We start from the raw sequence: 26,788 nt of genomic DNA on the forward strand, positions 1-26,788 counted from the left end.
TATGTATTGTTTGACAGAAAATCAAGAGTCTATAATAAAAGCCAAGAGTCTATAATACAGGGGTTTTATGTATGCTTTTTTGCAGGACTGTTCAGCAACAGAAAATGTCTCATTGCCTCATTTCTTGTGATACAGTTCAACAATAAATGTGCCCTGCAATGAACTCACAATTCAGACACAATATTCTGCCTTATAGAATATTCTGCCCCCCCAACATTAATTTAAAATATCCTTGACTGATTTTAATGGATGATGTGCCAGACCACATCCACGTGAATAATTGTTGGTATTTGGTGCCATTTAGTGTTAGGTACTAATGTGTACAACATTCTAAAATGGTATGACATATTGGGCGCACACATAGATGGAGGCTAATCAGTGTGATGGTTCTGGAATACATTACTGCCTTTGAACCTGAAAGACTTGCCATCATTAAATGAACTAGGATTCTTCTCTCGGTCTGAGAATTCTATAAGAGAATATAAGGGCATCTGTCAATTTGCTGAAGTGTACCCGGGTCAACCAAGAAAATTATTCAAAACACAAACAATTCTACAGGAATGGTTGAAAAACAACAATGTTTTTTTTTTTGGAAAGGCCTTCTCAAATCCAGACTCAAAACCAATTGAGATATTGTAGCAAAAAAAGCAGTCCTGAGTGATCAACAACTACTTGAAGTGTTTGGTCGCAGTCATTTAATCTAAAGGTGCTGCAACCAGTTAAAGAGTATAAGAGGGCAATTACCATTTCACATGGGTGCATCATTTTGCTAATTAAGTGAATAATGACATGGTTGCTTATATTGTTCTCACAAGTTCATTGTATGTAATATTTGGTTTTGCTTGAAGACCATTTAACATTCACTGTCAAAATATGCAAATATAAAGAAAATCGGAAACAGCAAAATACTTCTCCACGATTCTGTACATCACATTAAAAAAGCTGTTACAAACCATTAGGAAGACATTTGTTCTATGACATTTGGCTACTATATGTAAGAATTAACCAATAGCTGGTTTGTGACTGCTGACTCCACACTACATAACTAAGCAAAGTTGGGGGAGAAAAATATACAGTAAGTTCAATATTCAGTTCTTTATTATAAAAATCCATCCTGTCATAGTCCTCCAACTCTTTCAGAATGCTTAAGGTGTTTCTACATCATGTTCAACTAGCATATTTCAGCATTATTGCTTCAAGTCCAAACAGTTAAAAAAAGTGACAATCCGGTGGATGTATGCATAAAAAATCAAACAGTAGGAGTGCCAATCTAAGATCAGATTTCCCTTCTAAATCATAACAAATAGGTGGAAAGACCAAATCCTAGTTAAGCACTTCAACTCGAAGATGCTTTGCGAACATGGGTACTGGTCCGGATTGGTCTAAATCAAGTTTGAGGTGGGTGGTGGTGGTGTATCTCACGACTGGCGGGACTGGTCATCTCCCTGATGTACCAGTCTGGTAGGAATGAGTACTGAGAGTCTCTGTGGATGGAGTAGGTTACATCCCTGTGTGGTTCCCATGAGAACAGATGCACCTCCCTGACAGAAAACAACAGCCAACACATTAACTAGAGAAATACAATTTCTAAGGAAACCTCTCATCAAAAGCCCCCCCCCCCCCCCCCCCCCCCATTGTGGCAGAAAGGAAAGGCTAAGAGAATCACCTGGGATTGTCTTCTGTGACAATGCTCTTCACGAAGGACAAGAAGTCACAACAGAAGTTCATGCAGACTGTAGGCTTCCAGCAGTTGGTTTCATTCTATTTAGGAAAAAAGAGAGACAAGCACTTATGACGAACATGCACTAATTATTTTAAAAGTAAAAAAGACAGGAATCCTCTGGACACACTGATATAAGACTGGTTACATATGATAAGAGAGTACAATAGGTTTTCACTCCACCCGGAGTTTGATCACAGAGTTTGTTACACTGCAGAATTGAAAGAATTTTGTGTGATTTTTTTATTGGCCTAAACAAAATCTCCCATAATATATAATTGGAATGTTCTTTTCACTTTTATAAATTAGTAAAAAGTGAATAACAGAAATATAGGTAATTAATTTAAGATATAACTACACAATAAAGCATTTTTAAATAGGGTAATAATTTATTAATAATTTCTCTCATTTGTTAATTTGAAAAAAAATATATAATTTGAATAATGATTAATTAAACCATTTACAATTTGTTTAAAATAGGTTGTCATGAAAATGTATTAATAATGATGGCCATCAAGGCAGAGTTGCAAAGAAAAAGCCATACCTCAGACTAACCAATAAAAAGAAAAGATTAAGATAGGCAAAAGAACACTGGACAGAAGAATACTGGGGGTAAAGGGCAGCATCCTGGAGTCGCCTGTTCACTGTTGATGTTTAGACTTGTTTTGCTGGTACAATTTAACTAAGCTGCCAGTTAAGGACCTGTGAGGCATCTGTTTCTCAAACTAGATACTCAAATAATTGTCCTCTTGCTCACTTGGGGCCTCCCACTGCTCTTTCTATTCTGGTTAGAGACAGTTTGCACAGTTCAATGAAGGGAGTAGTACACAATGTTTTATGAGATCTTTAGTTTCTTGGCAATTTCTCACATGTAATAGCCTTCATTTCTTAGATCAAGACTAATGAGTTTGAGTATACTTGGATTAGCAAACAGAACATGCCACGGGAACACAGGACTGATGGTTGATGATAATGGGCCTCTGTACTCCTACTGTATGTAGATATTCCATTAAAAATCAACCGTTTCCAGATACAATTGTCATTTACAACATTAAAAAGGATTTATATAACTGATAAATCTGATGTTATTTTAATGGACAAACAATGTAAAACACACAATGAAGCACAATAAGTAATATTGCAACAAATAATACAAACAATCATTTAGTGACTTCCACATTATGGTGATAACTCCGTCATAGTATGAGTATGCTTGGAATCAGCAAAAATGAATGTACTATTATTTTTATGTAAAAAATAAATCAGAAATATTGAAAAAATAAATATTAATTATCATGCATTTAAAAAAAAAAAATATGGTGTGTGTGGGGGTAATTAAGAGTTGTTTTTAAAAAACCAAGATAATACATAAACCATACCTTGATAAGCTGAGATATCTTGGAGATGTGGAAAGTCTCCACTGACACAACCACTCCGTCATGATCACGGAAACCTGCTACAATTCTTGGCACCCCTGGAAGAAATGACTGAGCCCACCACTTCAGTAGTTTAAACCTGCATTAAGGACACAGAAGAAACACTCCAGCAAGACAATAACCCCCAAGAAAAAAAAATCATAATGCACAAAGAAAGGGTTGGTGGATAATTTAAAAACATGTGATTTCAAAAACAACATATTGTTCTATGAGAAATTGTATTATAAGATAGGATAATATTTTCTCAAGACTTGTATAAAACATATCAGTTTTGTATCACTTATTTCATACTGCATTTTCTGCCTTAATTACATCAAGGGTGCCAATAATTTAGCACCTTACTGTATCTGGGATAAAAAGACAATTTCCCAGTTACCTGTGGAAGTTGCTGCGTTGTTTGGGAGTGGAGATCTCTAATGAGGTCTTCATCTCTATGTAGCAGGCAGGAGGAGGTGGGGCTTTGGGGTCTTTATCCCGGCAGTCCACCTCGCCAGAGAAAAGCAGTCTGTGCTCGGCTAGCCGTGTCTGGACTACAGTGCAGAAGGCCTCGTTGGTGTTCACAACCCCGCCTGGGTCTGGAAGACTATGGGCATCATCTAAATTAAGAAAGCAAGAGTAAACATGTTGTCCCCCATGAATGATGATGGTAAATGACGACGAGGGTAATTCATTGTCATCTTGTTCATTCCTGATCTATGACAAGACGGACTCATCATTACCTCATGTTTATTTAAAACAATGCCAGTGCTTATCCAGATATAGGGACACATTAGAACTTTTTTTTTTTTTTATGCATAGCAATCTTGTCCAGTCACTAGCACTGGCATGCAAGCTTGGGTTTGTATACACTCTTAAGTGTCAAGATTTAATGTTTATTTTCCCCAGTACAGCATGACAAAAACAGTGTAAATTTGCGTGTATATTAGACATATAAAATACTGTCAACTACAGACCTATATTTGCAAAAATAATGATAGGCTATACAGTTTTATGTACCTTTTCATTTTTCGCTATACTAAACCGGACTGCATTCAGTATTAGTAGGCCGTATGATTCTGCTAGATTTGGCATCCAGAAATGTTACATGATATTCCTATATAACTTTACCTGATTAACATGACTGATTTCATTGCGGGGGACAATTATAGACATAACATCAAATACCATTTCCGTAACTAACTACCACTGTGGTAAATTAAATATAAAGCATGTTGCAGTGTACAAAACCAAATGAACGCTCGCAGATTTTATTATATGTCTCGTTTTCTTCAAGCACAGAGGGTTTCTTGGTTGTTCCACCCATACTTCTTAAAATGCACCAAATCAAACTTGCTCTGGATATGAGAAACAAAAAAAACTGTTCTTACAAAGTAAGAACGTCATACTAATGGTCAGGTATGGCGGTAGTAGACATACTACTGGTCAGGTATGGTGTTAGTAGTCATACTAATGGTGACGTATGTTGTTAGTAGTCATACTAATGGTGACGTATGGTGTTAGTAGTCATACTAATGGTCAGGTATGGTGTTAGTAGTCATACTAAGGGTCAGGTATGGTGTTAGTAGTCATACTAATGGAGACGTATGGTGTTAGTAGTCATACTAATGGTGACGTATGGGTTTAGTAGTCATACTAATGGTGACGTATGGTGTTAGTAGTCATACTAATGGTGACGTATGGTGTTAGTAGTCATACTAATGGTGACGTATGGTGTTAGTAGTCATACTAATGGTGACGTATGGTGTTAGTAGTCATACTAATGGTGACGTATGGTGTTAGTAGTCATACTAATGGTCAGGTATGGTGTTAGTAGTCATACTACTGGTGACGTATGGTGTTAGTAGTCATACTACTGGTCAGGTATGGTGTTAGTAGTCATACTACTGGTCAGGTATGGTGTTAGTAGTCATACTACTGGTCAGGTATGGTGTTGGTAGTCATACTAATGGTCACGTATGGTGTTAGTAGTCATACTACTGATCAGGTATGGTGTTAGTAGTCATACTACTGGTCACGTATGGTGTTGGTAGTCATACTAATGGTCACGTATGGTGTTGGTAGTCATACTAATGGTCACGTATGGTGTTAGTAGTCATACTAATGGTCACGTATGGTGTTAGTAGTCATACTAATGGTCACGTATGGTGTTAGTAGTCATACTAATGGTCACGTATGGTGTTAGTAGTCATACTAATGGTCACGTATGGTGTTAGTAGTCATACTAATGGTCACGTATGGTGTTAGTAGTCATACTAATGGTCACGTATGGTGTTAGTAGTCATACTAATGGTCACGTATGGTGTTAGTAGTCATACTAATGGTCACGTATGGTGTTAGTAGTCATACTAATGGTCACGTATGGTGTTAGTAGTCATACTAATGGTCACGTATGGTGTTAGTAGTCATACTAATGGTCACGTATGGTGTTAGTAGTCATACTAATGGTCACGTATGGTGTTAGTAGTCATACTAATGGTCACGTATGGTGTTAGTAGTCATACTAATGGTCACGTATGGTGTTAGTAGTGTGGTGGTTTGGGAATGCTCTGCTGCCTGAAGACCTAGAAGAATAAGAATCATTGGAACTAGGAATTCTGCTCTGTATAAGTGAATTCTACAGGACAAAGTTGGACTATGAAACAAAACACACAGGCAAGTCTAATTCAGAATGGTTGAAAAGCAAAACATTTAAATAGTATAGAAATCTTATGGTCAAAGTCATGACCTAAACCCAAATAAGATATAGCACCCTGTGAAAGGCAGCTCACAATCTCCCCTATGCAAATTCTTACTCTGTCCTGGCACCCCAATGGTGGTACCAACTTCCACTTCAAGCTAGGACAGCAGACTCTGCCAATTCTTTGAAAAAATCAAAAACTCAACGTAAAATATCTCCACAACCAACCCCTCCATAACATAATTGTAAACTAATGCTTGCTACATTTATTGTAGTCCCGCACTAACTTTTTCTGATAACTAAAATATTGAATAGGCCTAAAATGTACTCACCAGTCCTGAGTTGTGTGGTTGTGCCAACTAGCTGCTTTACCTTAAATGAATGCACTAACTGTAAGAAGCTCTGGATAAGAGTCGTTTAAATGACTCAAATGCTAACTGTAACGGTCGGTGCCACACACAAACTGTTCCTGCTCAAAAACCCACAAATATTCCTGACTCAATTTTCCCACGACTCTGTGTTGTCCCTCTGGATCACACATAAGGTAAGCCATTATGTATGTTTGGAACATCGAATCCCAACACACACAGAATGGTCAGAACAACAACATTGCATCGACACCTGCTCCAAGAGCGATGGTATCTTATTGTGATATCCCTGGTATGATGACGTTCAAGCCTTAAGCGTGACAACACCTCAGTGTGTAGCCGGAGGTACATGGAGCCACAGCCTACCTGCACAGGTGTACTGTTCGAATTTGTACCCCCAGTACATCATCTCCTCGTGCCTCTCAGTGCGGTCCTCTTGGTCCCGGCGTGCAGCCTCCGTCTCCACCTCGCTTATGTACAGTGTCCCCCCCATCCTGGTGACAGCCAGCAGCCAGCCCTCCTGGGTCTCATAAGGCGTGGTCAAAAGCTTGGTCAGGTGGCCACGCCATGTTACAACGTTTACACCTAAGGCACTGCGAGGAGAAGTCTAAGATTATGCATCCGACACAACACACAGCTCTACGCAGTCATTACTTGGGATTAGGAATCCCAGATATGACTGAGGACATGGACTGTAAATGTTTGCCGAATTTCAGGTCCATCACAAGTTATTCCTATTCTTAAATCTTTATGGCCTTACTGAGTGATGATAATATCTGTTCACCTTCCCTCAGAAGGTATTCAATTCCTTTGTTATGGCAAGCCAAGGAAAAAACATTTACTTAACAAATCACATAATATGTTGTATTGGGTCACTTTTGTGGGCAATCATTTTTTATGACTACCTATCCACACATACAATTATCTGTTCCTTAGTCAGGTAATGAGTGTCAGGCACGTTTTCAACCACAAAGAGCAGGGAGGTTTCTTAATGCCCCCTAATGCAAATAAGGGGGTTAAAAACATAATTGGAGGCACCACATACGCCTCTGAACAATTACGCTGTCGAGTGTATCAGTACACCCAGTCAATACACAGACTGAATGCCAAGTAGGAAAATCCCAAACAACGCAACAACAATTACAGAGCAACACTCATGTTTTCAAGCATGGTGGTGACTACATCATGTTATGGGTATGCGCGTTATTGGCAACATGGTTTTTGGAGTAAAAGAAAAATAATACAGCAAAGCACAGGTAATAATATTGAGAAAAAAACTGATTATGTCAGCTTTCTAAAAGATGCTGGAAGGCAAATGCACCTGTAGACAGGACAATAATATAAAACAACCCTGAATTTTAAGACCACAATGAATTCTACTGAGATGCCATGTAACAGTTCTTACTAGAACTGACTTGGCAAAACAAGGAATGGCAAGACTTTTTTTTTTTTTAATTAACGTTAATAAAATCTTACAATTTGTGTATTTTGTGTAGCTATTCACAAGAAAAGTACTAATAAAAATAGTAACTATATTATATAAATGCAACACAACAAATGTGGGAAAAGGTCACAAGGGTTTAGTCACGTGTCGCTATTGGTGAATGAAATGACAACACAAACCCCCCCTTGTGTGCTTACCACGGTGAAGACGAAGCAGCCACCTCTTTTGACTGTAGCTTGGATCGATTTGCCAGGATCCACCTAAGGATGTGGTCTAATTTCTCCTTCACTCCGTCATCCCTCTTGATGAAGCGATCTCTGTATCCATCCCTAAGGTTGAAGTTAGGACAGCTCTTCTCAGGCTCAACATAGTAACGCAGCTGCCGGTCGTCATTAAAAAACCTTCGTTCAGAGTCCAGGGAAAAATGTCCAACCTCCACAGGCTGTTTGTATAAGGGGAAGTCTCTCTCGTACAACTGTCGTTGTACGCTCAGGCTCTGGTTTGGGGGGCTGGATGGGGGTGTTGAAGGGCCAGCCTGGCGATGGCGCTGATGACCCGCTCTGAACCGCTTGTGTTGAAAGTGACCTCCCCCACTGTCATCCACGTCTCTCTTAAAAGTAGACTGGTGGTTGTCGTGGTGATTAGCGTTTGGATGTTGTGGTCTGTGTTGGGGCTGGTTGCGCCGGTCCATGGTTATCTATAGGTGGGCATAAATATATCTGGTTATCAATTAAGTGAAACAACAACCTAATAGAAATAATTTCATATCATGTGTGTCACTCACTCTCCTTACCATTTGTATACCTGTCGCATTAACTGATCTGGAAGAACTTAAAGGATAGATGGAGCTAGTATGTGTCAGTCATATTATTTGTCTTACCTAGCTAGTAGTCACCAGCATTTTTGTATGCTAGATTCGGAATCGTAGGTAGGAAGGATTAAGAGGAACATAAAAAGACAACTTTAAGACCTCTGTGCAAACCACATTACAGAAGTCTTGCTAACTACTACTACTACTACTACTACTACTACTAGCGTAAACACACACCGCCCCACGCGAGTTGGACCCACCCCTTTCGGCTTCAAACACTGCTACTGTCTCCTATTTAATCTGAAAGTAGTCTCAGTGATGGAAGTAGACAGAATGATGATAACATCAATGTATTGGTAACACACTTCAACAGATGTAATAAAATTATTTAAACACCTAATACTACATATCAATATAGCTAGCTAGATTATGCAAATATATGGCTAGCTGGCTACATTAGCTATGCGTTAGTAGGCTAGTTAACGCGCGTTAGCTGCAGTTGATTTAAGTGCACAAAGACATATAGCAATGGCCTTTAACACAAACAATATGCATGCAAAAATATTTTAGGCATGCTCAATTTTATTTTAGGATAAAACAGATAGCGGCGATATAGTGGCAAATGTACATTTACTCACCGTCGTTCTATTAACTAGCTGCCTACTTCTGTTTTGCGGGATGTGCAATAATTCCACCCGGGCAATAGGTGGCGGTAGTTTTCGAGGCCAGCGTGCGGTACGTTTTCATTCAACGACAGAAGAAGAATTTTGCCAGGCTGTTTGTTAAAAAAAAAGAAGAAAAAGAGGAAATTTGACTGAAGTCTTGTTAGATCCGGAGCTGCCAATGTAATGGTTCACGCCACTTTAATCAGGTGTGAACATTCATTTTATTTCTGGTGAACTAACGTAGCTACGGAAAAGGAACGCAATATGTAATAATACCCCTATTCGTTTACCCCAGTTAAAACTATTTAGACATTTACCGTAACTAGCTAGTACTGTAATAACTGAGTTAGTTATGTAGACAGGAATGCTGCCGTGTTTGCCCTTGTATTAGATGTCCGTAACAGTTGATGCATGTTTTGTTTCCATACAGTTATGAACAGAAAAAGGGCCCTTATATCAGACACGTTTACAGTGAAGAAACGTAAAGGTGGCAAGGAGAAGCAGTTTGGAGCAGTCAACAATGGAGAAGGTATATTTTTTCAAACATACAAATTGTATCACGTTAATTAGTCAGTCACAAACGTCAGCGTATGTTTGACTGATCTGTTTCCTGTTTTCTCCCAGAGGGAAAAGTGGATGTCAAAACCACCCTGCAGGACATTATGACACTCTTCCCACGCAAACTTTTTAATGATGCTCTGCCACAAATTGTTCTAAAACACCAACTCTACAGTATTCACAAAGATAAGACGCAAGTGGACAGGCAACTGGTAAGCACACTTTTGTCTTTGGTTTGGGCAACAGTTCCACCACTTAAAAATGCAGCTGTAAATCATTAAGACATTAGTTACATTCTCTGATGTCTGCCTAGCAGAGGTGAAACCCCTCCAGTAAAGGCACTAATACCAAAACAATGCCAAATTGGTCTTCCCTAAATCCTAGTTTGTGACAACAATCAGCTGGCAGTAGACCAACTCAGGTGTTTACCATTAAAGTAGGCTATTGAAAAGATTGACAGTACTTGAAGTAAATTACCTGCTAATAGGGCTGTGCGATATGACGATATATATATCGTGTGACGATAGGGTAATAAGAAACGATAGACAATTTATGTTGTTTATTTTGTTGTCCACTTGCTTTCATCCACTTGCTAACATTTGCTTCTTTCTGACTGACTGGACCCCAGCACACTACTACCACATTGATTGACGATTATAAATACGTTTGACAGAGCGCATGTTATAAAAACGACTTAAGAACGTATAATGTTTTTAAAGGTCATGGTATATCGTCATGTGGAAAAAAGCAGCAAAGCAAAGCCAAATGACCCCTCAGTTAAGCAGAGTCCATTGAAATGGAGCTCAACCTCTATCTTCACCTGGAGGCTGGTCCTGAGACAAACCCACTGGAATGGTGGAAGCAGCATGAGGCACATTTCCCACTAGTAGCCTAGCTAGCAAATAAATACTTACTTAAGATTCGGCAACACAAGGCCAATCTTTTGAAGCATTGTGGCCAAATATCTTAGATTTTTTTCATATAATGCTATAATTCAAACTTGGAGTGTTTTGTTTACTTGTTATATTTTATGTATTTGCGTTGTGAGTTTTTGTGTTCCATGTTTACATTTGGTATTTTATATACCAATACTTATGCTGTATTCATTTCTGTTTGCTGCTACAATTCAAACAGTTCTACAAGGTAAATAGTTGTTTGTTTTTGATATTTTTGACCATATTCACATTTTAGGCCTGTATTTATTGTTTGCAATTATAGTTGAAACGTGTTTTCTGTTTTATACATTAAGATTTGATGTGTTGTTACATGCTTAATTGAACATTTTCACAAATGTTCTAAATTAAAGGAGAACTAGTCATGAGTAAGTACCTTTTATTTGTCGCGTATGTAATTCAAAATGTAACGAGATATCGGCCTTTCCATGTGGTATTTACAGAATGTTCTATATTGTGATATGTATTGTTATCGAGATATGAAATGACCTATATCGGGATATGGGATTTTGGTCATGTCACACAGCTCTACCTGCTAGCAACAAAATAAAATCACAAATATATTTTTTTTTATTTATGATGAAAGGGGATTTGTTGATCAGTCAGTTGTTAGTTGCATGCAGTCATTTTGATCTCAACTTGCCAATTATATTGAGACACCCCAAACCTTGGTCTGGTCTGTCCAGTCTGCTTTGCAAGCATTCCCGGACATCTTGCGATGTTGTACACTCAAAGAGTTGAAAAACTCTGTGTACCTCAATACCAACCATTTTTGTTCAATACCAACCATTTTTGTTCAATACCAACCATTTTGTAACATAGTGAATGTTCTAACAGACTCTGTAAGTGATGGGATGAAACAAGTCTCCAGGACCGTATTGGAAGATTAACACTTTTAGTCCTAGAGAAATATTCAAATTGGTTATAGACTATTGCCTTAAATGCATTGCGTGGTCCCTCTGTTTAGCTACAACATTTGTTTTCATAATCTTTTTGTCAGAGCGACTTGATTGAACAGGGAGAGCTGTTAATGTTCCAGCTGGGCTTTGACGCTGAGGCCTTTGGGTTGGTGTTCACTGCGGACTACAAGGATAAAGTCCTGGCAGGAGAGGAGGGAAGAGCGACAAAGGGCACAGTGGAGAAGTTTCTGGAGAAAGTGCTGCCCTCCTGCAGTGACCTGAGCTTCAACAAAGACAATATGCTCAAGAAGTTCCTCTTCACAGATTCAGAGATAACGTAAAAAGCCTTTTGTAATTGTTTGTTTCTACTGTTCTATAAGGGCTGGTTTACCAGACACAAATTAAAACGTATCCTGGGTTAAAAGGCAATTGCAAAGCAGATTCTCAATTTAATATACATGCTTTTCAGTCCTGGTGTTTGCATAAACTCCTTACTGGAACCTGGCATTGTGTAAGACCCTTAATGTTTTGTGGGGGCTAATTGTGCTGCATCTTGTCCTATTCATGTATCAGAAAGTCTGTTTTAGATGCATTTAGTCCATTGCAAGTCTCTAACTATATTTTCTTAAACCTACGCAGGCAACTGGTGAAGTCAGGGGTTCTAACTGTGAGGGATGCTGGCAGCTGGTGGCTTTCCATCCCCAACTCTGGCAAATTCACCAAATACCTAATACAGGGTCAGCCACCAAAAGAATATAGACTTATACTTTCTAAATTAATCATTTTTTCTTTATGATAGATGTATGTGTGGAGTCTTTAATATGCATCCAGTCCACAGTGAGTTATTTGCACAACTTTAGGGGAATGTTGATTGTTTATGTTCCTTCTTCCCCAGGCCGTAAAGCTGTCCTCAGCATGGTCAAGAAGTCGAAATATAATGAAGTCTTAAAGGCAGAACTGGAGGGGAGACGGACCAACTCTCACATTAAATTCCAGATCAAGTACCACATTCATGACATCATTGGTGCAGAGTTGGTAGAATGGTAAGACTGTCATGTCAATGGGGCCAGGAGTAACAGTATCTCACAAAAGTGAGTACACCCCTCACATTTTTGCGAATATTTGATTATTTCATGTGAAATGACACTTTGCTACAATGTAAAGTAGTGAGTGTACAGCTTGTTTAACAGTGTAAATATGCTGTCCCCTCAAAATAACTCAACACACCGCCATTAATGTCTAAAGCGCTGGCAACAAAAGTGAGTACACCCCTAAGTGAACGTTTCCATATTGGGCCCAGTGTCAATATTTTGTGTGGCCACCATTATTTTACGGCACTGCCTTAACCCTCTTGGGCATGGAGTTTACCAGAGCTTCACAGGTAGACATGAGTCTTCTTCCACTCCTCCATGACGACATCACGGAGCTGGTGGATGTTCGAGACCTTGTGCTCCTCTACCTTCCGTTTGAGGATGCCCCACAGATGCTCAATAGGGTTTAGGTCTGGAGAGATGCTTGGCCAGTCCATCACCTTTACCCTTCTCTTCTTTAGCAAGGCAGTGGTGGTCTTGGAGGTGTGTTTGGGGTCGTTATCATGTTTGATTACTGCCCTGCAGCATAGTCTCTGAAGGGAGGGGATCATGCTCTGCTTCAGTATGTCACAGTACATGTTGGCATACATGGTTCCCTCAATGAACTATAGCTCCCCAGTGCCGGCAGCACTCATGCAGCCCCAGATCATGACACCCCCCATGGCGAGGCCTGTTCTGAGTGGAACCTGCCCTGTTAAACCGCTGCATGTTCTTGGCCACCGTGCTGCAGCTCAGTTTCAGGGTCTTGGCAATCGTCTTATAGCCTAGGCCATCTTTGTGTAGAGCAGCAATTCTTTTCAGATCCTCAGAGAGTTCTTTGCCATGAGATGCCATGTTGAACTTCCAGTGACCAGTATGAGAGCGATAACACCACATTTATCACACCTACTCCCTATTCACACCTGAGACCTTGTAACACTAACGAGTCACATTACACCGGGGAGGGAAAATGGATAATTGGGCCCAATTTGGACATTTTCACTTAGGGGTGTACTCATTTTTGTTGCCAGCGGTTTAGACATTAATGGCTGTGTGTTGAGTTATTTTGAGGGGACCGCAAATTTACACTGTTATACAAGCTGTACACTCACTACTTTACATTGTAGCAACGTGTCATTTCCCAAGTGTTGTCACATGAAAAGAAAATCATATATTTGCAAAAATGTGAGGGGTGTACTCACTTCTGTGAGATACTGTATCCCTGCATATATGACTGGACAAAGAAAAACGAATGTGCCTAGTTATCAACTAATGTTGTTGACTGAAGTTAATTCAACTGGTCATGTTTTGGCCTACTAACCATCTCTTTTCTATTTTTAGTATTCCCACAACTTCTGGAACACTTTTAAGGTGTGTGGACAAATGAACTCAACTACTGTAACTTAACAGATACAACAACTGCGTTATGTTCCACTGAACCCCTCAGAGCAACTGACCATGGCAAGTGACCATGTTACACCAGTTATTCTTTATTGCCTTGTATAGAAAAATTTATTTGTGGATTTTCTGCCAACTGTACAAAGGTATCAGGTTATAAATGTCCTGATGTGTAAAATACAAAAGTGTCAGGTTTGTGAAATATTGTAATAAAAACAATTGAAATGTGGACTCAAGATAGTCTTTAGTAGGTAGAAACACAAATTGAAAATGTGCTTTAAGTAAATATAAATGCACACTTTAGGGCAAGGTAGAACAGTGTTTAATTCAAATATATTGACTCAGTGACAACAGCTTCATCCATAAAAGCAACCAGTCACAACATTGGCTTTCAGTTGATGCATAGCTTGATGCCTAAATACAATGGATACATCATAACTTGTACATCTGATATATAATAGTTCATAAATGCCAAAAAAAAATATAAATGTATGCAGTGATGTTTTACTCTTCAGGACATGTAGCACATTGATATGCACAATTAAGAGACAAGACTTGCAGGGAAATGAAGAGACATTTTTAGGAGATAAACAATACTAGTCATAGTGTTAGTTTAAAGATACAGTGAGCAATGTATAAATAACATCAGTGGAAATGCCAAAGTAATTCATGTAATTATAACAGATGACAGTAGCTTTGTAATCAGAATTCTTCTAGCATTAAAATGATACATTATTGGTGAATTTGTTTTCCAAGTATGGTGATTGCAATAAAATGGGCTTACAAAAATACACAAATTGATGCACAAATAATTGCTGATAAATGCAGAGAAAAATAAAGAGACATACTGTCTCTCCATTCTAGACACCCTAATCAGAGTTGCAGACTTCCCATTTCCCAGGCACCTATATCATTTAGGTCATACAAGGTGGACACAGCAGTTTATTTTTTTAACTAGTAAGTCCAACTGTGCAGTGCTACATGAAATACTGATAGTCTGTGGTCTAACAGCACAACTGTTAGCATAAACAGATGTAAAAGAATGTCAAGACCGGCTTCAGGTTGTGGGTCTAAAGCACTTTTTCTTCATCGATGACTGCTAAGCCCCATCAATATGCCCAGGTTTGACTTGAATTAACATTTATGGGACAGACATGTTAGTAACTGACACTTAAGAACAAAATGTGTACACAACAGTGTTGTAGAAAATTGGACCACTGCTTCCATACTTCAAAATCTCAGCTCAACTCAAAAACACAAAACTGATTCATGTAGTTAAATTATTATTATTCAGAGCCAATAAAACTAATGTTACTATTAACTTGATTTTTTCATAGAATTCCATACAGAACACCGACTAGAAATATGCCGGCCTACCAATGTAAGCATTCCCTGTACGCTTCAAGCGAAAATATTACCAGTACTAATACAGTGTTAAGGTGTAAACCTTGAAAATTAGTGTCTATAATGTCTATCTGCAGTATGCAGTTTGGCAATGTCACATTCTGCTCAAAACAACCTCTTAATACCATAAACAAAATGGACTACTGGTGGAATAAGCAGAATTGGAAAAACTCCATCTTATTGAAGCAGGTGGAAATCGATTTTCTGAAGGCCTCAAGAATTTCATAAACTTCATGTGTGTCTGCACAAACACTGGGTATCATCAACAAAACCCATTCCTAAAACTATGTTCGGTTTCTTTCAACCAAGGAAGAGTTTGTCAGATTAACATAGTAGTGGCTATATGAAAGGCTTTTCTGTCAGCGTCTAACCCGGGCCGGAACCCAGATCCGGACACGTGCCATCTGCCGGTTTACAACAGGCTGCACTTCCTCCTCGTCTTCTTGACAGGTGGTGGGCAGAGGACGGCCCGAATGGCCTCATCGAACACGGTCTTCAGGCCGCGCTGGGTCAGGGCAGAACACTCCAGGTACTTTACTGCACCTGGGACACAAGACAGGAGAGAGCGAGGAGACTTATCACAAATGCATGGGTCTCGAAGCGCAAAAAAGAGAATCCTGTTACTCTTAACTCACTACCTTTGAGAATGTACTTTACAAAATAAAATATGAATACGAGAGTATTAATATTTGGTCAGTAAAGTATGAGTACTACCAAAATACCTCCTTATGGTTGGTAAAATTAGAAAGGTATGCACACTCTGACATTGTCCTTAACATACTACCCCAAACCTGTGTTAACCCCAAACGCATTCCTTTCATTTATTACTGTAGGCGGTTGCTGGCAAATCCACAAACAACATACCAATCTCTTTGGCCATAGCCAGACCCTGGGGGTAGGTGATGGGGGTCAGCTTCTTCTCCTTCAGCTTCTCGATGGTGTCCTTGTCATCCCTCAGATCCAGCTTGGTGCCCACCAGGATGATGGGTGTGTTGGGGCAGTGGTGCCTCACCTCTGGGTACCACTAGGAGGAGACAACCAAGCGGATGTTGTAATATACAAGCTATAATCAGACCTTTGTCTTGACTAGTTATTTGGTAATGGGAAGTTCTTTAACAAAGGCCACTGACCTTGGCCCGGACATTTTCAAATGAGGCAGGGCTCACAAGGGAGAAACAGATAAGGAACACATCCTAGAGAGAAAGAGAACAGAGAATAATCACTTCTGTAATCTCAATGTTTCTTGAATGCAAAGAAGTGTTTATGAACACTTGTCTTTAACTTCCCCTTTTTTTACCCACAGATTAAAGGAATATTTGTTAAGACTTTTCCATAACTGCACAAACGTTTCATTTCCAACATTCACTTTTCAGCTGTTCCCATGGCACTGTCTGGTCTGTCAGTCTTACCGTCTGTGGGTAGGACAGGGGGCGGAGTCTGTCATAGTCCTCCTGTCCTGCTGTATCCCATAGACCCAGGTTGACTGGTTTGCTATCCACCATCACATTGGCAGAGTAGTTGTCAAACCTGTAGGGAACAGTCAACGATATTTCCGCATTCAGTGTGCTTTGAAGCATCAGATTAACTCAAAGCATATCATTGATTGTCTTAAAACAGACAATATCTCTATTAGATTGAAAAATAAATGTTGACTATTCAATTGGTCAAGAACTGTTTGACTAAGGATTTTTGTACATTACATTATTTTTTCAGGTTTAGGTGGGAGGCAAAGACAACCATGTACCCGCTCTACCATGTCTGAACAATAATTGAGGAGATAGTGTCCAAGGGGTTTAACAGATATATAGATTTACCAGCAAAACCATTTCTTTAAAAAGGTAAAACAGAACAATACATGGAGGGACCATGTAATTTTTGTAATACTTTTATGTATGTGTTCACAGTGCAGACCAAACATCTCATACCATCACACATCCCTAACTTGTACTAAGAGTAAGTGGAAAGGTGTGGTGCCGGAGGTGTTTGGCTCCCGGGGTCCCCAGGCCAGACCTCTCTTCCAGGTCTATTGAGATACTCACACGGTGGGGATGTACTCCCCAGGGAAGGCGTTAGTGGTGTAGCTGATCAGCAGGCATGTCTTACCCACAGCTCTGGAAGAGTAAAACAACACATATCAACATACTGCATCAATTACTAGGCCTTTATGCTACATGTCAATATAACAGTCTGGTACCAGACCTGCTGGTATTATTGGTCCTCAAAGACCCACAACACTTAGTATATTACAGAGTTCCCTCAGAAATGTGACTCAGGGTGGATAGAAAACATACCTTCCGTAATCTACTTTGAATGATTGCATGCCCTGCAGCTAGGAACCCAGAATCTTAGTTTGATCTTAGGCTGAGACTGAGCAAAGGCCAAGATGTCTGATGCCAAAAGATGGGAGTGGACAGACAGAGTTATATTACTGCTCTATGAATCAGAGTTCAAATGACGTATTTCTCCTGCTGCCTGCGATAAACACCACACCCAGACCAGAGGCTTTATACTTTATAGTGTACTCTCACTTCCATTATTTGAGTCCGCAAAATCCTGGGATGCAATATGTAAGTCAGAGCACTTACACTACAACATATAGGGCCAGGAGTCTTTCTTTGGAAAAACTCCATACCCAAGTTAAAGTCCATTACCTACTAGGGCTCAGTTAATAGTGGTCAACTACCAGTCAGGTGAGGAATAGCCCTCTTCAAAAAGATCAAGCATTAAGCTAAAATGTAGCCACGATTGTGTGAAGTAATTCATTATCTTAACTTAATTTCACCACACTGACATCCACAAGAAAACGAATGATCTGCTTAACGACAAGTACATGCTTTATGTGAACAAGTAACCGGGAATAACAACTCTTGCTTTGCTTTTCCCCTCAAGTGAATCCACTCTTCTTAGATATATTGGTCCAAGGTAAAGTCGTCTCAGAATCCGGACGTAATTTTACAGTTATGGTGGTGTACTTATTGAATTTACTATTTTATGTCCCACCGATGATGGTTGTGCATTTAGAACAGAGCAATCAAACAACGCACAATTAAGTTATCTGCTAAGATGTTAGCTTTGCTTGGTGAAACACGGCTATTGGTTTAGTTCGATTTACGAAGTTATTTTCATGGATTTGTCTGATTTCAGACACCAACTAAAATATTCCATAACTCCAGATGACGTAAAAGCTTTATAGGGAAACAACTACTGTAACGTGCTAACGTTGTCTAGAAAACTCGTATCAAAAACCGGTGACAAGCTTTGTCACCCATATGGTATATTGAAAAAAATAGACGGAATATATATATATATATATAGCTATAACGACCAGCCCTACGTCACGCACCACAAATCAAGGAACCATCTGATTTGCGGAGAACAACAGTTGTCACAATATCAGTAAAGTTAGTTTGTAAATTAGCCTAACAGCACAGAAACAAACCTACAGTATACCAGCTAGCTAGGTAAGTAGCAAGAAATGAACACACATATTGCTGGCTATTTATAACTAACCCTAGTACTGTAGCTAAATTATATTCATCCCCTACAAAGAGAGTAGTAGACAGATTTTAACGCGTCACAGGTATTCATAGTAAACTTTCATAAACGTACCCGTCCCCAACCACGACACACTTGATGGCCTGCATTGCTCCGCACTACCAAACTGGGCCAGAGGCGTCTTTCAGTCTGTTAAACTTAGGAACTAGGTAGCTAGCTTTTCGCTACCCACTCTTGTGTGAACTTCCTCACACTTGAAATGTCTGAAGAAAGTCTGGAATGATTTGCTCTATGACTGATCAGCAAGGTTAGTCTGAGTCTTATAAAAAAAAGTCAAACAAAATTCTTTGGTAAGTTAAATTAAACTTTGTTCAGCCTGTTATAGTACTACATTCCCACGCTTTCTCTAACTGGAAGTTCTGGAGCAAAGACCAGCCACCACCCCTAAGTTAAAAAAAACAACAGTCGTGTCGCACAGGAAATCGTCCGAAACTATCTGTTCACCGAGTCACTTCCGGGACCACCAAAGATGATTTTATATAAAGACCGCAATGAAATGTCAAAATTACCACCTAAACCCATGGATGCACTAAAAGGATAAAATAAACTCCGACCGCGGGGGACAGAATAAAGAAACTGACACTAATTATCTATATATATATAAAACAATTTATGAATGTGCATTTGATGGATTGGAGACCTAAGCTGTTTTCATCAGTATTTCTCAAGTTCAAAACGGAAGTCCCTTCTTAGTATTCCAGCTTTAACATACTTTACGTGAGAATATTGAAATGTTATTAATTCACAGTGGACTGTAAAGTCAATGTAGAGGTTTCTGATAAATTATGTGTAAGTTTCTTATTCATTCCATTGATCATTCTCAATCCTGCTACCACAACAATTAAAAAATTCCAACAGAGAATGCAATGCACTTAAATGTAAAAAATAAAAAGTAGCTAAAAGTTTGGTTGAATGAAAACATTAGAGCAATGGGTTTGGCAATCACTTCTTTGTATAAACCTGTTACATTAGTAAATTATTAAATTAGCTACAGAGTAAATTCGACCTTACTAATTAACTATGTTGACATTTTTACAAGACTTTCGAGAGAGATGCAGGGTAGAATGTACTTTTTAGACTGCACTCTGCACTCTTTTGTTTGAATCTCTCTCATCAATAGATGCTTTGTGTGTGGCATGATGTTATAATGCAAAAATGTAAATGTCCAAATGCATCCTGCAATTGTAAAATACAATTACAATTTGGGATTTTATTGGAAGTGCACAATGGGTCCAGAACTTTAGAATACAAATCCTGGTTTATAGGTTGTCAACATTGCTTTGCACTTGGTGGTGCATATTGGGTCAGCACCACTCAGGGTTATGTTTTGGGTCAGACAAGGTTGTTTGACTTGGAATCTATAATTGGCATGACCTGTGAAAAATCAAAACATTTTAAACAACTATTATCCAATATCACTATTTGACCTTTGTAATAAAATCCTCTGTGTATTTTGTTAATCTACTGTGTATGTAATTTTAGTGCTTTTTTGTCCATCTTTGTTGTGGAATATTTTAACACCAAACAGCCTACTTTCAATAATAATAATAGTAATAATAATTAAAAATAGGTTGCCTTGCCTCGATGTGCTCTCGCAACTCTTTGTGGCAAATTGGCCTTCTAATGGAGGATACTCAAATCAGAGTACTTTATCTCACTGGATTATTTTCGTTGTGGTCAGAACAGGGCGAATGAGGCGGATGGAATTGGCGATCGGACGGGGGACGCTTCTGTCTTGTGCGAGTGAAATAGGTTTACTGGAGTTGCCCGACTCGACGGGATAAAAAAAAATCTGGTGGAGATTTGAGAGTGTGATGTCTCCCTTGCTGGACTGTATCTGGTTTATACGAACCCCATAGACTGTTACACAATAATTACGCTACCGGATGTATTTGGATTGCGGCTTCCGCGGGTCACACTGTTAAATGTCCTGCAATACTAAAGCAGCTAGCAGTAACAGAACGCTGTATGTCTCCGTTTGGGTGGAGTATTGTAACTCGTCAAGACGAACATATGAGTGTTACAAGCGACAGACAAACATTGCAATACGCACTGTCATGTTTGGATAACAAGCAAATAAGCTCGTTTCAATTCCGAAGGACAATCTAATCGTCGTGGCAGACATCGTCTTATGGCGGGTCTGTCTTATTTAGTGTTCCGTTTTTCGGGCTCCGCTGGTCGGACTTATGGGGTGTTTTCAAAAGGATTGACGAGGACTTTGTTGATTTTTTTTGATCTCGCCTGGCGACTGAGAATCAGATTTCCATACCTCTACCTGATCGCTTCGATGATGTTTAATGTGCGATTACAGGTACATTTAGCAAACGATATCTGTAACCTTGCACCTTACTCTTACACATCTTAATCTCATTTCATTTTAGCTGCTTGAGCTAACTTTGGTCGATTGCTAACTCGACAGCTAAATAAAGAAACTAGGAATATCCAATAAAATGTAGGTATGATGAAGCCGATTTACCAAGCTACCACCCATGTTTGGTTCGGGAATATAAAACGAAAACGCATTAAACTGACTATTGCAGTTATCATTGTCCTGATCGATGTCATTTTTTCCTGTTTGCAGGTTCATATTGAGATTCACTGAGTCGGAACTTTCTGAAGTGGCCTAGGTGCTGCTTGACTACACATTCAAATCAGCCATGTGGAAGAGGGTACCAGTATGGGAATCGAGCATGAAATTGTGCAGTATGTCTCGACATTTGTCTCTGCCACCCGTTGTAATAGACACCCGGTGCCTTTGCTTCGGAAAAACACTGATGATTTCATGAACATTGGTTGCTGGGATGCGCCAAGGTCTGTGTGGTTGTATTGGGGTACATCTCATACAGACTCTCATAGGCAGATATTCTTGAGCCACCCATCCGGTAAGAGGAGATTTGTGACCAGTGTAATTTGACACTACCTGTTTGTTACAGACCAAAGGAGGGAAGAGAAACATGAATGATGACAACAATGGAATCAATGTTTTTGGAACCTTTCTGTTACTTCTTGGAGTTCTGTTTGACGTGTGTCTTCATGGGTGCCCTGACTTGTCATCCTCGAAGGCATAACTAGAACTGTGCAATTTAGTTTCTCATTGAAATTATCAACTAGCTTGTATTTCCACAGCATGACATGAATCAGTGCATGTTTTCTTTTCTCAGTGGTTTTGGCACTTTTTGAGCAGTTTGGGAAATGTCTGCATTTGAGAGGGGTAGAACAGTGAAGTTGGAAAGTAGAAGTGGGGAGATCCTTATAGGTCAGAAAGGTTACTGTTAAATATTCAGCTTTCACTGTGAGACTGTTCTGCTTATATTAATAGAAACAGCAGTTGGCTTATGTAATGTCCTCACAATGATTTGGTATAGGATTTTGCAGTGTATATGTAAGCAAAGCAAAGCCTATCCCTCTCTCAACATCTTATAACATACGTTAGATGAAGGATTCGGGAAAGATATGACAGCTGCATGATACACACGTCACAAACTTACCAGTAAAAGAGCTAACAAGGCACTTGGAAGTGTTTGGTCAAATAAATGGTTGATTTCGTCTTTGGTCTACACTAATTCAGTCTTACTCCTTGGTAATACCTTTTGGTGTTGTTTTTTTTTAAATTTTATTAATGTAGTCACTGTTTTAAAGTGTAATGAATGTAAAATGGTTGTACCCCTTTGAAAACAATAAATTATTAAACAACCATTTCTGAAATTTTGCAATGGTGTCAGGTTATATTGTATTGAAATGACAAAGTTCCATCATCTTGCACAATAACCACTGTTGTCTACCATTCTCCATAGTAATGTTTACGTAAGTTGGTCAGTTCTCCCGTAGTTCGATTTTTGATAACCCTGTTTTGAAACTCATATTGTCATTTAATCTCTTATTAGGTGACCAGAGGGCATAGCACATATCATTTTACAGAAAACTGATTACTGAGGTCATTTATCCAAAGAAAACACTGTACGGCTAAGTTAAAGAGGGTTTCATTTAATGAGGCAATACATTCCTTAATGGTCGAACAGCAACATTTTCTGCAGCTGATCTGGCCAAGAATATGCTTGAAAATGTACTGGAATAGTAACCCTTTTTATGTGCACACCGGAAGATGTTTTTTTCCCCCTTCTTAGCTCTCTAGGAGCAAGGCATTTCTGATCCTTTTGTCTGCACCTAACCTGAAGTTCAATGTTAGTCCACATGAGGGCAGCAGCTCCTCACTAACCAACAAATTAGGTGCACCCTGAAAGTAATAACTCATGCCGCCTAGATCTTGTGTTGATGGAAAATAAGGACATCAGAAAGAAATTATTTGTTTAGTCAGTAATCATGTTTACAACTTATATAACATTGAAAGTATAGTGTAGTTGGAAAAAGCCATACAAATAAGTCATTGTATTATAACAGAACATTATTATCGTTAGCAGGGGCAGCTAGGCAGAAAGCAGGGGTGGATTTGCCAGACGTGCCAGATCGGTGGTCCATGTCTAGCCTAGTGGTCTTGAGTCTATTAGCCTAATCATATTATTTGGCTAATAGACTCGAGAACAAAAAAGCAGGTGTTTTAAAAAAGTGCCATGAGTCATCTGGTCCCATTTTGATATAGTGACCCCCCCCCCCCCCCCACCTCATCTCAGATACTCTCCTCCCCAAACTCTTTAACTAGATGGCCTTGGAGTGAAAATGTGTTAGTGTGGGGTGAAACATAACCTTTACTGTAACCTCCAGCCAACAGTCCTTCTTGGCTCTTCTCTGTGGCTTATGGCTTGCACTCTAAGTAGATTTGCAAACTGCTGATGACTCTGAACAGTCACAGTTAAACTGTACCCAAACGAAAACTTCTGACCCAGTCATTTTAGTGGCAGGCTCATGTAAAAACCATCAAGAGTTGCCAAGGCAACTGCATTATAATTCTCCATGAGACAACCCCAACCCCTCTGCAAAAAAAGAGGATTTATATCTCTGGGATTTGCTATAGGAAAATATTTTAATAGGGTTAACATGAAGGACCGGCTAAAACAGAGAGAGATAGATAGTGGATAAGTCGTTTTATATTTTCCCTCAAATACAGTCAACCCACATTTTGTATACATGCTTCACTCAAAAACACGAAGGATGCAAAATATTTTATTTCACTTTTGGCTTCTATCGCAACAAGGTTATTTGCTTTCTGCTACTTCTATGTGATTTGGCCTGATCCCTCTGAGTGATCATTATTATTCCAGGGGGTGTGTGCGTTTGTTCATACGAGGTCTCACAAATGCACAGTAGTGCATTGGGGCATGTGTCAGTGAGTGTCTATATGTCTGTTAGCATAAATATAGTGTGACAATTCTACATAATATTTCATTTAATAATGTATTTTTCCTCAAAACATTCTGCAAGTGTAGACTGTTGGTATGTGTAGTCCGATGTCTCTGTCAGAGGTCAAAATATCTATAGCTCTGAGCTGCATTTCCCTGCTTAAATATGTCATCATTCATTATTGGATGTTTTCCTAGCAAAACACTTTAGACTATTTCAGTGCTTTGTAGGGACGCCGTACTACTTCATCAAGATCAAGAATCTCACTCACTCAACACTTCTAAATAATACAGTCCTGCATTACTATTTTAAATTCACCATGCATGAAACATGTATTTGAGGTTGTATATTGAAAACATTTTTGAATCCAGTGTATTTAATCCCAAATCCATTAGTTCAAAATTGTGATGTCACAAGATCCTTCTAGATTGGAAACTGAGTCTTAGTAATATGGATATGATTATGAGATTTGTGATTTATTTTAGACAGAAGGATTAAACCATACATTCAACTGAGCAGCATATAGTATAGTGGAATCTTCAGACACACATTTATATTATCATTTTAAATGCTGTTTGCTTTGTTTACTAAACATGCTGACATGTGGGCAATAAGGCTGATTAGTGTATATCATTTAACTTAGTGGTTCAACTTAAAAGACAGCTATTTGTGGCGGGCACTTGGTAACCCAGAAGGTAGAAGGAAGTAGAGGCAGAAATATGCAAAATCTGACCAACGATGAGAACAGGTGATAGGCACTTTGCATGTAAATCTGACATAGTAACTGATCACAACTGAAGCAAGTGTGTGTGCGAGTGTGTGTGTGTGTGTGTGTGTACTTACAGAAGAGGAAGGACCCACTGGGCACTGATAGTCACAACAACTTAAAAAGCTTCAGGAGGACGGCCAATGGAAAACAGGATACTTTTGCCTTGGGCTTTGGAGTGTGGTCAGACTGGCTAGACCTCAACAACCTGTGCAACTGAACTGGAATAGAGCTTAAATGGACATAGACTGCATTGTTTAACAGCTGATACACAAGCATTTCACACCTGCGACAACATCTACCATAATATGCAAACATTTGAAACATTAAATATTTGCAGATTGACAAAATCAGATCAGATAGTAACTTTGTGAAACTTAACGACAAAATATTCAAGAGACACATTGGCTCAAAGCGGATTTTGCACATCTGACCATCACATTACAGCATCTTCATCAGTATGTATTTACAAAAGTCATCATTTTTTATTATAGGGAAGGTTTTTCAGACGTTTTCCTGCTGGATTACAAGGAATACAGAAAATGTAACTTGAGTCTCCATTCAGTTTTGTTGTTTTTTCTGGTCTATTTGTTATATTTCTATACGCTTAATTGTTTGGAATAGCTATCTTGAAGCTATTCTGTTAGTAGTAGCTCTGTTAGGAGTGAGTTGTTTTAGCGGAGGGATTTGCCCAAGAGGGACTTATAGATAAGATGGTACCAGTCAGTGAGTCTGGCATTGCATGTGTAGCAAGACCAGTTTACCAGAGTGTAAAGATCACAGTAATATATGTAACAAAGTGGATTAACTACTTTTAATTTATTGAAGTAGCTATTCACCAATGTAAAGGACTGATAGGATGGTTGTTTTGAGTGGCATGGGTGAAAGAAGCCTTATTGCAAAACAGAAAAACTCTTCTGTTTATTATTTAAGACTGGAGGTAGCTGATAGGGATCTGGCAAGACATTGAGAGGTTTAACCAAATACCAAGATAGATGTAGCTCTGACCATAACTCATTTATTGAGATACGTGCTCCAGCTAGATCTCTTCAAATGTGTGTATACACTCTGGATTAGTCTGGATAAGTCTGGATAAGTTTGGATAAGTCTGGATAAGTTTGGATAAGTCTGCTAAATGACTAAACTGTAAACGGTTGTAGTTAATTAATTATTCAAATTTAAAGACAGAGTAGGATACATACTGTGGTTCCAAAAAGTGGGCAAAGCACCTGATTTTATTATGTCTGAAATAATGAAATATACAGCACCAGTCAAAAGCATGGACCCATTCACTTTGTGTATTCCACATCTATCCACATCTAAGTCCTAGCAGAGCAAAATAACAAAATGACTTTGAATAGTGCTTCACTGAATTTGCCCTTCCCGGCCCGGCTGGGACAGGCAACATACCTCAAAGAACAAAGAATTGTAGGGCTGAAATGAAGGGCAGAGCACAGAGTGCTACAACCATCGCCATCCACACTGGCAGCTGTAAGTTGGCAAAAAAAAACTTCATGCCACATCTCTACATACTTGCATCCAGGTACACTTGCCGTATATGGCTGAGTGAACAATTCTCGATTGAAAAAGCTGTCCTAGATTGGGTGGGCATGCAAAGCAGGGGCAAATGTGCAAGGCAGAATAAGCCTCTGTAATCGAGTCTTGCTCCGCTTTGCCTGTGTCACTGCAAGCTGACGCTGATTGGCTTACTCCCTGAGGGTGAGAACACGCCCTCCCTCCCATTAGGGGAGACAGACACAGGGCTTAGT

The 26,788-nt window shown here is 39.2% G+C and overlaps 4 protein-coding genes across 8 annotated transcripts; 2 read left to right on the forward strand and 2 right to left on the reverse strand.

The window, feature by feature from the left end:
* Nucleotides 1-1,080: 1,080 nt before the first annotated feature.
* On the reverse strand, nucleotides 1,081-9,176 carry dxo (decapping exoribonuclease). 3 transcript variants are annotated; one of them, XM_034295123.1, is made up of 8 exons: nucleotides 9,095-9,145; nucleotides 8,526-8,555; nucleotides 7,843-8,342; nucleotides 6,568-6,794; nucleotides 3,533-3,752; nucleotides 3,100-3,235; nucleotides 1,667-1,761; nucleotides 1,081-1,541 (listed from the first exon to the last, which is right to left on the reverse strand). In XM_034295123.1, exons 3-8 carry the CDS (start codon nucleotides 8,334-8,336, stop codon nucleotides 1,388-1,390), a joined length of 1,326 nt encoding a protein of 441 aa, XP_034151014.1. In that variant the 5' UTR covers nucleotides 8,337-8,342; nucleotides 8,526-8,555; nucleotides 9,095-9,145; the 3' UTR covers nucleotides 1,081-1,387. The 3 variants fall into 3 exon arrangements, with proteins under 3 accessions (XP_034151014.1, XP_010895700.2, XP_034151013.1); XM_010897398.4 differs by lacking the exon at nucleotides 8,526-8,555 and having other exon boundaries at nucleotides 9,095-9,176; XM_034295122.1 differs by lacking the exons at nucleotides 8,526-8,555; nucleotides 9,095-9,145 and adding an exon at nucleotides 8,439-8,525.
* A 28-nt stretch (nucleotides 9,177-9,204) lies between these two features.
* On the forward strand, nucleotides 9,205-14,199 carry stk19 (serine/threonine kinase 19). Of its 2 annotated transcripts, none has more exons than XM_010897396.4 (7): nucleotides 9,205-9,327; nucleotides 9,552-9,650; nucleotides 9,746-9,891; nucleotides 11,633-11,868; nucleotides 12,171-12,268; nucleotides 12,427-12,574; nucleotides 13,943-14,199. In XM_010897396.4, the coding sequence occupies exons 2-7, from the start codon at nucleotides 9,554-9,556 to the stop codon at nucleotides 13,986-13,988; spliced, it is 771 nt and encodes a 256-aa protein (XP_010895698.2). In that variant the 5' UTR covers nucleotides 9,205-9,327; nucleotides 9,552-9,553; the 3' UTR covers nucleotides 13,989-14,199. The 2 variants fall into 2 exon arrangements, with proteins under 2 accessions (XP_010895698.2, XP_010895699.2); XM_010897397.4 differs by having other exon boundaries at nucleotides 9,291-9,387.
* A 106-nt stretch (nucleotides 14,200-14,305) lies between these two features.
* rac1b (Rac family small GTPase 1b) lies at nucleotides 14,306-19,357 on the reverse strand. Of its 2 annotated transcripts, none has more exons than XM_029123187.2 (6): nucleotides 19,013-19,357; nucleotides 17,443-17,514; nucleotides 16,813-16,930; nucleotides 16,534-16,596; nucleotides 16,261-16,427; nucleotides 14,306-15,946 (listed from the first exon to the last, which is right to left on the reverse strand). In XM_029123187.2, exons 1-6 carry the CDS (start codon nucleotides 19,045-19,047, stop codon nucleotides 15,883-15,885), a joined length of 519 nt encoding a protein of 172 aa, XP_028979020.1. In that variant the 5' UTR covers nucleotides 19,048-19,357; the 3' UTR covers nucleotides 14,306-15,882. The 2 variants fall into 2 exon arrangements, with proteins under 2 accessions (XP_028979020.1, XP_010895696.1); XM_010897394.4 differs by having other exon boundaries at nucleotides 16,268-16,427; nucleotides 19,013-19,356.
* Nucleotides 19,358-20,864: 1,507 nt separating this feature from the next.
* LOC105026137 (small integral membrane protein 10-like protein 2A) lies at nucleotides 20,865-22,654 on the forward strand. Its single transcript, XM_010897393.3, has 2 exons — nucleotides 20,865-21,269; nucleotides 21,540-22,654. Exons 1-2 carry the CDS (start codon nucleotides 21,090-21,092, stop codon nucleotides 21,558-21,560), a joined length of 201 nt encoding a protein of 66 aa, XP_010895695.1. The 5' UTR covers nucleotides 20,865-21,089; the 3' UTR covers nucleotides 21,561-22,654.
* Nucleotides 22,655-26,788: the final 4,134 nt, after the last annotated feature.

The sequence above is a fragment of the Esox lucius genome, chromosome 11 (genome assembly GCF_011004845.1).
Source record: "Esox lucius isolate fEsoLuc1 chromosome 11, fEsoLuc1.pri, whole genome shotgun sequence".
Taxonomy (NCBI): Eukaryota; Metazoa; Chordata; class Actinopteri; order Esociformes; family Esocidae; genus Esox; species Esox lucius.